Raw genomic sequence first — 12279 nt, 5'->3', positions numbered from 1 at the left:
CAGTGAAGACACAGCATTGATCTCTAAACACTACACACACGCACACCACACAACAAGTCAAACCAGGTCTGCAGTGTACTTCTTTCCTCTTCTTCTAGATGCAGAAATTATCAGGACTTGCATACTACTTAATTAGCCTATGAAGTGATGTTTACCCTTGCCCATTCATGTACTGTAATGCTAGCACCTTACGGTCCATTCACAAACCTATTGCTGCTCACTGCCTTGTGCCTCAGTCTCTCAATAATATAAAATAAGTGTATGTACCAGTGGAGGCTGCTGAGGGGAGGACGGCTGATAATAATGGCTGGAACGGAGTAAATGGAATGGCATCAAACACATGGAAACAATGTGTTTAAGTTATTTGATACCATTCCACTGATTCCGCTCCAGTCATTACCACGAGCCTGTTCTCCCCAATTAATGTGCCACCAGCCTCCTGTGGTATGTACTACGTATCCTACTTTAGTAAAATATTGAAAGACGTCAACAGCACTTATGCTTATTGTATCTAAAAGTAGAAAGTAAAAAAACGAACATTCAAGAGACATTTTATTACAAACAATAAGGAAAAGCAATAACTAGATTAATGATTATAAATTAGAGGTTTTTACAGCAGTGTGGAGATTCTAGTTACAAGGTCAGTCAACTTTAGAGATGTACATATATGGTTACTTACTCATTCATGTCATGATTAGAGTGAAACACATCCCATCAAGTCACCCAGTTGTGATTGAACAGGAGTATGACTTCCTTGAAGACTCGGGTGTTCCTCCAGGACACAGGAGGCTATTCTACCTGACACAGGGTCACAGTCCCTGTGTCACCCCTTACATAAAACCCTGGGTAGAGGGGCTCAGTGAATGTAGAGTGGAATGTGTACAAGTGGGTCAGTGTGTCAGATGAGACGCTGTAGAAGGACAGAGTGCCGGCCGGCCAGTCCAGATACACTCCTACTCTGTTGGAGCGTGATGAGGGGACAGGTATGTCAGTTCTCTTATAATTGTGCCTGGCAGAGTAATTGTCATAAAAGCTGTTCAGATTCCAGGACTTGTCATTGGCTCCAAGCCGACTGTCAGGACCCTTTCCTCTCCTGCTGATTCCTTTATATGTCACTGCTATACAAGCCCTCCCACTGAACTTTACCTCCCAGTAACAGCACCCAGTCAGACCCTCTCTACACAGCACCTGTTCATAGTCCTCAAATCTCTCTGGGTGATTAGGATACGGTTGTGCCATCCAGGTCCATGCCACCTTCCTGTTCTCCTCAGACAGAGAGAGGCTTGTGTGTGCTGTGTTTGGGTCCAGCGTGAGATCACAGGCATCTAATGGGGAGACCAGATTGGAATATATTTGGGGGAAAAAACACTGGGAAAGCATGTATTTGAAAATACTCAAATACAAAGTATTTACAGTGGCTTGCGAAAGTATTCACCCCCCTTGGCATTTTTCCTATTTTGTTGCCTTACAACCTGGAATTAAAATTGATTTTTTGGGGGTTTGTATCATTTGGTGTTTGCCAAAACCCATGTGGGAGACTCCCCAAACATATGGAAGAAGGTACTCTGGTCAGATGAGACTAAAATTGAGCTTTTTGGCCATCAAGGAAAACGCTATGTCTGGCGCAAACCCAACACCTCTCATCACCCCGAGAACACCATCCCCACAGTGAAGCATGGTGGTGGCAGCATCATGCTGTGGGGATGTTTTTCATCGGCAGGGACTGGGAAACTGGTCAGAATTGAAGGAATGATGGATGGCGCTAAATACAGGGAAATTCTTGAGGGAAACCTGTTTCAGTCTTCCAGAGATTTGAGACTGGGATGGAGGTTCACCTTCCAGCAGGACAATGACCCTAAGCATACTGCTAAAGCAACACTTTAGTGGTTTAAGGGGAAACATTTAAATGTCTTGGAATGGCCTAGTCAAAGCCCAGACCTCAATCCAATTGAGAATCTGTGGTTTGACTTAAAGATTGCTGTACACCAGCGGAACCCATCCAACTTGAAGGAGCTGGAGCAGTTTTGCCTTGAAGAATGGGCAAAAATCTCAGTGGCTAGATGTGCCAAGCTTATAGAGACATACCCCAAGAGACCTGCAGCTGTAATTGCTGCAAAAGGTGGCTCCAGGTTGTAAGGCAACAAAATAGGAAGAATGCCAAGGGGGGTGAATACTTTCGCAAGCCACTGTATGTCCATGTCCATTCCAACCCAGGTCCGACACACACACACAGTCTATGTCCATAAAATAACTCACATTTTTGGGGCCCTGATTTCAACCTGCACCCTCTACCATGGGCCACACTGTAGGAAAAGCAGAGGAGCAGACAGTCATTTAGTCTCTCTCACACACACACACTTTACTGTAGACACACTAAGAGGAAGAATAAATACTGGGGAATCAGTGATTAGTCTGTTATACCAGATCAAATAGTATTTGGTTACCAAAACAAACACAAGAACTACAGTATATATATGTTACACTGATTACTGATTGATCCGAAACCTCTACATACTTGAGTTTCTCCAGTTTACAGTGTGGATCCTCCAGCCCAGCATAGAGCAGCTTCACTCCTGACTCTCCTGGGTCATTGTAGCTCAGGTCCAGCTCTCTCAGGTGGGAGGGGTTTGACCTCAGAGCTGAAGCCAGAGCAGCACATCCTTCCTCTGTCACCTGACAGCCTGACAGCCTGCATCATGATTTCACATGAATATCAAAAATGACAGATGCATTTTGCTTCTTCTCTCAAACTTGATATGGATTAAACTAGTGTCTAAAAGGTGATGTTCACATTGACTTTTGGATTATGATATGGTACTGTACATAGTACTAAACTATTTCAGACACTTCTAAACCATGTTGCTCACAAACAATGAGGAAAACAAAAGTATTGCTAAATAGTTATATTCCTATCAGCATGGCTACAATATTGCTAAAAAATAATAGCTAAATTAATTATTGGATACAAAAATTATGTAGATTTAAAATGTTTGTTTTACATTACTTTTGTTTTGTTTTGCAGTATTGAAACTGAAAGTTAACTAAACTGAAATTGGCCTCTAAACACATGTGGATCTAATGAACAATTATTACTTGTTGAACAAGTACAAGAATATTCACTTCAGTGTCTCCAGTTTACATTGTGGACTCTGCAGTCCAGCAGAGAGCAGCTTCACTCCTAAATCCTGCAGGTCATTGCCACTCAGGTCCAGCTCTTTCAAGTGTGAGGAGATGAGGGCTGTGCCCAGCGCTTTGCAGCATCGTTTTGAGAGGTTACATTGATTCAGCCTACATTTTAAATGAGATGTTTAAAATAGACAATTTGAGGTTATCCAGCATGTTATTTGAGAAGTAGAATAGCAGTATACAAAAAAAAAATATTAATTGAAATATTTCTTCCTGATGATCAGTATTTAAAATGTCCTAACATTTACATGTTCTGTCTCTTCAATGTACTCACAGAGCTGTTCTGGAGGCTTTGACTACTGGCAGCATCCTCAGAAGACACTCCTCTGATCTAAAGTATTTCTTCAGGTCAAACACATCCAGCTCCTCTTCTGAAGACAGCAACACAAACACCAGAGCTGAAAACAGTGCAGGTGACAGTTTGGCTCCTGAGAGACTTCCTGAGCTCAGGTAGCTTTGGATCTCCTTCACTAGAGAATGGTCATTCAGCTCACTCAAACAGTGAAACAGATTGATGCATCTCTCCGGAGAGGGATTCTTCCTGATCTTCATCTTGATGTACTCGACTATTTCCTCATTGGTCTGTGAGCTGCTTCCTGTCTGTGTCAGTAGGCCTTGTAGGAGAGTCTGATTGGACTCCAGTTGAGAGGCCCAGAAGGAAACGGAGGAACAGGTCCAGGTGTCCATTCTTACTCTTTAGGGCCTTGTCCACTGCACTCTTGTGTAAGTTCATCATAGGTTGGTGTTTCCGCAATATCCACAAAAATGAGTTCTGTTGGACCAGTGGGTTTTTACTGCGGTTTATGAATGTGAGAAACACATAAACAGCAGCAAGACATTCCTGGATGCTCAGATGCACAAAGCTGAACACTGTCTTCTGACTTGTCCTCCCCTCCACCTTAAAGATCTCGGTGCACAAACCTGAGTACACGGATGCTTTTCTGACACCAATGCCACACTCTATCAGGTCTTTCGCATAGAAGATCAGATATCCCTTCTCCAGCTGACGGAATGCCAGCTCTCCAAGTTTGAGGACTATGTTGTCACTTCCTACGAAATTCGCTTTTGCTCTCATCCTGTCTGTCTGAAAGATCAGGAAGTGTAAGTACGTCTCAGTCAGGGTTTTGGGCAACTCTCCACTCCCTGTTTCACCCAACAGTTTCTCTAGAACAGTGGCTAAAATCCAACAGAACACTGGTATGTGGCACATGATGTGGAGGCTCCTTGATGCCTTGACATGGTTGATGATTCTGCTGGCCAGGTTCTCATCACTAATTTTCTTCCTGAAGTACTCCTCTTTCTGTGGGTCATTGAAGCCTTGTACCTCTGTCCACTGGTGGATGTGTTGACGAGGGATCTGATTGGCTGCAGCAGGTCGGGAGGTTATCCAGATGAGAGCAGAGGGGAGGAGCTCTCCTGTGATGAGGTTTGTGATAAGTTTGTCCAGCGAGGCTGGCTTTGTGTCGTCTGTCAGAACCTTATTGTTGAAGTTCAGAGGAAATCGACTCTCATCCAGACCATCAAAGATGAATAGAACTTTAGAACCTTCCCCCAGTGTCTTTACTGGTTCCATGAAAGTGAAGAATTGATGAAGCAGTTCAATCAGACTGCAGTCCTTTTCCCCTATATTAGAATTAATTTGGCGAAAAGGAAGTGGAAAGATGAAATCAATGTCTTGGTTCTCCTTTCCTTCTGCCCAGTCGTGAATAAACTTCTGAACAGAGACAGTCTTTCCCACGCCAGCGATGCCCAGTGTAAGCCCTGTTCTGATTGGCTTCTTTTGATCAGGTCGGGGTTTGAAAATGTTGTTGGCTTCAATAGTGGTCTCTCCTGTGGCTGGTGTTCTGGATTCCAGATGTATGACCTCGTGCTCATCTCTGACCCCACCCCAGGCCCCCTCGATCACATGGAGCTCAGTGTAGATCTGGTCTAGGTAGATGAAATCACCTTCTCTTGACGTCCCCTCATATATACAGCCGTACTTCTTCTTAAGGTAGGATTTCAGTTTGTCTTGGACTGCAAGAAAAAACAAGGATCCAGTGAGTTTACTCTTTATATTACTGCCATGATAACTGTATGTGTTTGTGTGTGTACTGACGTCATTATGACGTGTTTTGGTCAGGTTCTTTTGTCAAACGTCTTTTTAGCAACGATAAATGATCTGGTTAACTCACCAGATAACAACCAAAATATGACGTATTTCACACGATGTCTCGATGTCGTCATGAAAGAAAACGTCTTTACCTGGTTGTTATCTGGTTGTTACCTGGTTATATCTGGTATACAGTGCATTCGAAAGTATTCAGACCCCTTCCCTTTTTCCACATTTTGTTACGTTACAGCCTTATTATAAAATTGATTAAATAAAAAATGTTCCTCATCAATCTACACACAATACCCCATAATGACAAAGTGAAAACAGGTTTTTAGAAATCTTTGCAAATTTATAAAAAATAAAACACATAACAACCTTACTTACATAAGTATTCAGGCCCTTTGCTATGAGACTCAAAATTGAGCAAGGCACACATCTGTCTATATAAGGTCCCACAGTTGACAGTGCATGTCAGAGCAAAAACCAAGCCATGAGGACAAAGGAATTGTCCGTAGAGCTCCGAGACAGGATTGTGTCGAGGCACAGATCTGGGGAAGGGTACTGAAACATTTCTGCAGCTTTGAAGGTCCCCAAGAACACAGTGGCCTCCATCATTCTTAAATGGAAGAAGTTTGGAACCACCAAGACTCTTCCTAGAGCTGGATGCCCGGCCAAACTGAGCAATCGGGGGAAAAGGGCCTTGTTCAGGGCGGTGACCAAGAACCCGATGGTCACTCTGACGGAGCTCCAGAGTTCCTCTGTGGAGATGGGAGGACCTTCCAGAAGGACAACCATATCTGCAGCATTCCACCAATCAGGCCTTTATGGTAAAGTGGCCAGGCGGAAGCCACTCCTCAGTAAAAGGCATATGACAGCCCGCTTGGAGTTTGCCAAAAGGCACCAAAAGGACTCTCAGACCATGAGAAACAAGATTTTCTGGGTCTGATGAAACCAAGATTGAACTCTATGGCCTGAATGCCAAGCGTCACGTCTGGAGGAAACCTGGCACCATCCCTACGGTGAAGCATGGTGGTTGCAGCATCATGCTGTGGGGATGTTTTTCAGCAGCAGCGACTGGGAGACTAGTCAGGATATAGGGAAAGATGAACGGAGCAAAGTACAGAGAGATCCTTGATGAAAACCTGCTCCAGAGCGCTCAGGACCCTAGACTGGGGGCGAAGGTTCACCTTCCAACAGGACAACGACCCTAAGCACACAGCCAAGACAATGCAGGAGTGGCTTCGGGACAAGTCTCTGAATGTCCTTGAGGGGCCCAGCCAGAACCTGGACTAGAACCCGATCTAACATCTCTGGAGAGACCTGAAAATATCTGTGCAGCGAGGCTCCCCATCCAACCTCACAGAGCTTGAGAGGATCTGCAGAGAAGAATGGGAGAAACTCCCCAAATACAGGTGTGCCAAGCTTGTAGCGTCATACCCAAGAAGAGTCGAGGCAGTAATCGCTGCCAAAGGTGCTTGAACAAAAGTACTGAGTAAAGGGTCTGAATACTTACAGTACCAGTCAAAAGTTTGGACACACCTACTCATTCAAGGGTTTTTCTTTATTTGTACTATTTTCTACATTGTAGAATAATAGTGTAGACATCAAAACTATGAAATAACACATATGGAATCATGTAGTAACCAAAAAAGTGTTAAACAAATCAAAATATATTTTATATTTGAGATTCTTCAAATAGCCACCCTTTGCCTTTATGACAGCTTTGCACACTCTTGGCATTCTCTCAACCAGCTTCACCTGGAATGCTTCCAACAGTCTTGAAGGAGTTCCTACATATGCGGCAGGTAGCTTAGTGGTTAAGAGCGTTGTGCCAGTAACCGAAAGGTCGCTGGTTCTAATCCCCCACTATATCTTCATGTGCCCTTGAGCAACATTAACCCTAATTGCTCCTGTAATGCTCTGGATAAGAGCGTCTCTAATACAAAAAATAAAAATATGTGAGCACTTGTTGGCTGCTTTTCCTTCACTCTGCCAGCCGACTCATCCCAAACCATCTCAATTGGGTTGAGGTCAGGGGATTGTGGAGGCCAGGTCATCTGATAAAGCACTCCATCACTCTCTTCTTGGTAAAATAGCCCTTACACAGCCTGGAGGTTTGTTGGGTCATTGTCCTGTTGAAAAACAAATGATAGTCCCACTAAGCCCAAACCAGATGGGATGGCGTATCACTGCAGATTGCTGTGGTAGCCATGCTGGTTAACTGTGCCTTGAAATCTAAATAAATCACAGACAGTGTCACCAGCAAAGCACCCCCACACCATAACACCACCTCCTCCACGCTTTTACGGTTGGGAACTACACATGCGGAGATCATCTGTTCACCCACACTGCGTCTCACAAAGACACGGCAGTTGGAACCAAAAATCTCAAATTTAGACTCCAGACCAAAGGACAAATTTCCACCGGTCTAATGTCCATTGCTCGTGTTTCTTGGCCAAAGCAGGTCTCTTCTTATTATTGGTGTCCTTTATTAGTGGTTTCTTTGCAGCAATTTGACCATGAAGTCCTGATTCACACAGTCCCCTCTGAACAGTTGATGTTGAGATGTGTCTGTGACTTGAACTCTGTGAAGCATTTATTTGGGCTGCAATTTCTGAGGCTGGTAACTCTAATGAACATCCTCTGCAGCAGAGTTAACTCTGTGTCTTCCATTCCTGTGGCGGTCCTCATGAGAGCCAGTTTCATCATAGCGCTTGATGGTTTTTGCGACTGCACTTGAAGAAACTTTCAAAGTTCTTGACATTTTCCGGATTGACTGACCTTCATGTCTTAAAAGTAATGATGGACTGTCATTTCTCTTTGCTTATTTGAGCTGTTCTTGCCATAATATGGACTTGGTCTTTTACCAAATAGGGCTATCTTCTGTATACCCCCCCTACCTTGTCACAACACAACTGATTGGCTCAAACGCATTAGGAAGGAAAGCAATTCAACAAATTAACTTTTAAGAAGGCACACCTGTTAATTGAAATACATTCCAGGTGACTACCTCATGAAGCTGGTTGAGAGAATGCCAAGAGTGTGCAAAGCTGTCATAAAGGCAAAGGGTGGCTATTTAAAGAATCTCAAATATAAAATATAATATAATCATAATTATGATGTCTTCACTATTATTCTACAATGTACAAAATAATAAAAATAAAGAAAAACCCTTGAATGAGTAGGTGTGTCCAAACTTTTGACTGGTAGTGTATGTAAATGTGATATCAGCTTTTTATTTTTAATACATTTGCAAACAGTTCTAAAAACCTGTTTTTGCTTTATCATTACGGGGTGTTGTGTGTAAATCGATGAGGGGAAAAAACTATTTAATCCTATTTAGAATAAGGCTGTAGCGTAACAAAATGTGGACAAGGTCAAGGGGTCTGAATACTTTCCGAAAGCACTGTATCTTCTCTGGCCTTCTCAACCAGAACCATTTTACTACCAGAATATGACACCATAATGAAGTCACCTGTCCATAGCCATGGGAATTAGGGGTGCTGGAGGTGCTGCAGCTAATACATTTAAATACATTTGGCAAATGTATATAATTATGCCTGTACAGAAATAAATCAACAAAATACTAGGCTACACGAGAGAGCATAATCTAGCCACCAAGGAGCAATAGCTTCTTTTTTTAAATGTGGCTATTGGTTGCAATCAAGAAAAGGCCATTGTTATTGATCTCAGTTTGTCAGTGTCAGAGTGTAGCCTGTGATTTCATGTATAGTCATGTAAAACGATGTAGAATTGCATGAATTGCATTTATTAAAGCTCCCCCCACCCCTCGGTCAGCACCTCCAACTCAAAACATTATCCTACTGCTATTACCGCGTTCACGTGCTCGTCGGAACTTCCTTTTCCTAGTTGTGACGTCGGAAATACGACTGTTTCATTCATGTACTTTTTGGTCGGAACAATTCTTCAACCAATACGATTTTAGCTAGCTTGATAAGCTAGCTAACATTGCTAATAATAAAGTTAGTAAGCTTGCTTAACCTCTAACGGGATCGGTGTCCCTATATCGGGACGGTTGCTACTCAATATGCGATTTGTAAACAACGCCAACTTTCCAGGACATAGACATGTCTTATATGGGCAGAAAGCTTAAATTCTTGTTCATCTAACTGCAGTGTCTAATTTACAGTCGCTATTACAGCAACAACAACAAAAAAACATGCTATTGTTTGAGGATAGTGCACAACAACAAAACACTTTTGTCATGGCAACTGGTTTGATACATTCACCTCTGAAGGTAAATAATGTACTTACATTCAGTAATCTTGCTCTGATTTGTCATCCTGAGGATCCCAGAGAGAAAATGTAGCATAGTTTTGTTTGATAAAATCAATTTTTATATTCAAATGTAGGAACTGGGTTCTACAGTTTGACCCCCTGCTGTCACCAATTCGGGAAATTTGGGAAAATTCCTGGCAGACTTGATACAAAGTATTGTGTAGTAATGTAATTCTTCACTGGATCAGTCTGAAACTTTGCACACACAATGCTGCCATCTTCTGGACAAAATCTAAATGACACCTAGATTCCTACATCACTGTCTGGCATTTCTCTTGCATTTCAAAGATGATGCAAAACAAAATATCTAACGTGTTATATTCTCCTACATTAATTTCTCATTTCCACAAACTTCAAAATGTTTCCTTTCAAATGGTACCAAGAATATGCAAATCCTTGCTTCAGGTCCTCAGCTACAGGCAGTTAGATTTGGGTATGTCATTTTAGGCAAAACATTGAAAAAAAGGGTAGGATCCTTAAGAGGTTTAACATTGACAATATGGTCAAACATTCTCCATTTGATAAGGTTGTAATTGTCAAAAACAGATTTGTTGTCATCTTTTGTCTGAAAAGGTCAAAGGTCAGTGGTGAAACGTCACAACCCGGCAACTCAAGCAACGACCTTTTCTCTGAGTTTCCCACTTGTAATACCGACTGGGAGGGTCGTTCAAGTGAAACTTCCCAGTCGGGAACTAGGAATTTCCGATAACTCCGATACTATGTGAACGCGGCATATGCACGATTCAAATTCTGCCCGCTGGGTGCTGTTGCGTTGATTCATACGGCTTACCTCTGACTTCTAAAACCACTGGAGCACTCTGGGCTGAGAGGGAGAGAACGAGAGAGACAGACAGACAGCGAGAGAGAGAAAGCGAAAGAGAGAGCGAGAGAGTGAGAGAAAGAGAGAGAAAGAGAGGGAGATAGAAACAGAAAGCTATTTTAGTACATCAACTTTGTCTGGGATTTTCTGCAGCTTGCCATGTATCACTCCTTGTTATGCAAAAATAACAATAATCTTAAACGTTGTATAATTGTCTAACCTGCTGGTTCTGTTGTCTCACCCTCATTGTACTCGTTCTTTAACGTTTCAGCCAGTTGGTTCTGCTTCATCTTCCTCAGGATTTTCAGTGAGATCTTCACAGCTCCCTCAGGACCGTAGGTCTCCACCATCTTCTTTATAGTGTCCAGTCTGTCAGCATTCTCCAGTTGGCTCACTGGGATGTGAGGAAAGCCTTCCAGCACGTCCTTGGTCAGGCGCCATTTAAACATCCTCAGATCTGCTTCGAGCAGGTCCTCCAGAGTGGCCAGCAGTAGCTCAGGAACAGGAGCCATTTTGGATCACTGAGGATAAGACATGAGGAAATGATCTGTAATAGACTTTAGATACACATGACTCATCTGCCATGGTAGTCACGTAGCATTCTTAAAAGTCGAATGCATCCAAGCCAAGCTCTCTACTGGGGAAAAACATTACAGTCTCACTGTTGTAGCTGGTCAGGTGTATTAGTACTGGGCTGGAACTAAAGCCTGCACACCTAGCTTTCCAGGACCAGGATTGGTATTTTGTTGCGACTCAAGCTATAAAGTGTCTATAACCGGCATTCCTGGCTAAGTGAAAAACAACACTTTGAATATATCACTATCATATTACACACACGACCCAGCAACTTACAGTAGTGATCAGTAGTAATCGATTTCTCCCCTCTGTGTTGAGCTCTGCTCTCCATCCTGCTGTCTGGTGAACTGAAGGGAGAGTCGAGGTACAAAGTGCTTCACTGATCCACCTCCTCCCTGTAGGAACCAGTTGGTCCCCAACATTGTATCACCACTGTAAGCCTAAACATGTTCTAACAGAGAGAAGAATGTTGGTGGAATATGTTTGTACATCAAACAGAATTCAAGTGTACACATACCCAAATATACTCACAGTTCACAACCCATTTCCTCATCATGTCCATCCATAAACCCTTCCTCTCTGCCAAGTACAAGTTAATTAACTACACAAACACTTCATATAGAGCTAATAAACTTGTTAGATAAAAAGTCAATTTAAAGAAAAACAATGTGAGAAGCACTACCTCCTTTTAACAGAGTCTGTACTGATCCACTTCCTCTTTGAAGACGTTAGACTGACACAAATAACATTAAGTCAATGTTCTCTTACTCAGTCCAGGCGTTACTACTCTCACTTACACTATATAACCCTTTCTCCATCCACTCACTCTGCCCTGTCGTGTGGATTCCTTTCTGAAATATTTACTTTATGTACTCATCTCCGTATTGAAGATGATATTATATTCTGTGGTCTCATAATAGATCCTGTGCAACAAATCGTTTTTTACTCTGTTTACTTCCTTCCCATTTCGGAGGAACTTACACAATACCAGGATGCTGCAGTGGAGGGAAGAGTTTCTTAAAGGAAAAGTTCAGTATTTTAACATTTGGAAACTACCAATGGTGGAAACTCTCTCCAGCCAATGCCTACAACAATCCTATATGGTTTTAAATCAATGACGGGGAGTGTGCAAGTGTCCAACACTTCTGTTACAGCTAAAGCATAGTGAAGATTTGTATTATAGTATACTTCTGTATAGTTGTACAGTTGTTTGTATAGTTTTATAGTTGTTTAGTTGTATGGTTGTAAAGTTGTATGGTGGTTTGCATAGTTTTACAGTTGTACAGTTTTATAGTTGTAGAGC

The 12279-nt window shown here is 42.4% G+C and overlaps 1 protein-coding gene across 1 annotated transcript; it reads right to left on the bottom strand.

Moving 5' to 3' along the window:
• Positions 1–535: 535 nt before the first annotated feature.
• LOC121534226 (NACHT, LRR and PYD domains-containing protein 3-like) lies at positions 536–11923 on the bottom strand. Its single transcript, XM_045206361.1, is given in 9 exon segments — positions 536–1325; positions 2257–2303; positions 2516–2689; positions 3121–3288; positions 3461–3825; positions 3827–5202; positions 10371–10403; positions 10621–10921; positions 11253–11923. Coding segments are annotated over 8 exon segments (2991 nt in total). The 5' UTR covers positions 10913–10921; positions 11253–11923; the 3' UTR covers positions 536–789.
• Positions 11924–12279: the final 356 nt, after the last annotated feature.

Source organism: Coregonus clupeaformis, chromosome 22, assembly GCF_020615455.1.
Source record: "Coregonus clupeaformis isolate EN_2021a chromosome 22, ASM2061545v1, whole genome shotgun sequence".
In the NCBI taxonomy this organism is placed as follows: domain Eukaryota; kingdom Metazoa; phylum Chordata; class Actinopteri; order Salmoniformes; family Salmonidae; genus Coregonus; species Coregonus clupeaformis.
The sequence above is the reverse complement of the archived record's forward strand: the minus strand, read 5'-3'. Positions and strand labels throughout refer to the sequence as shown.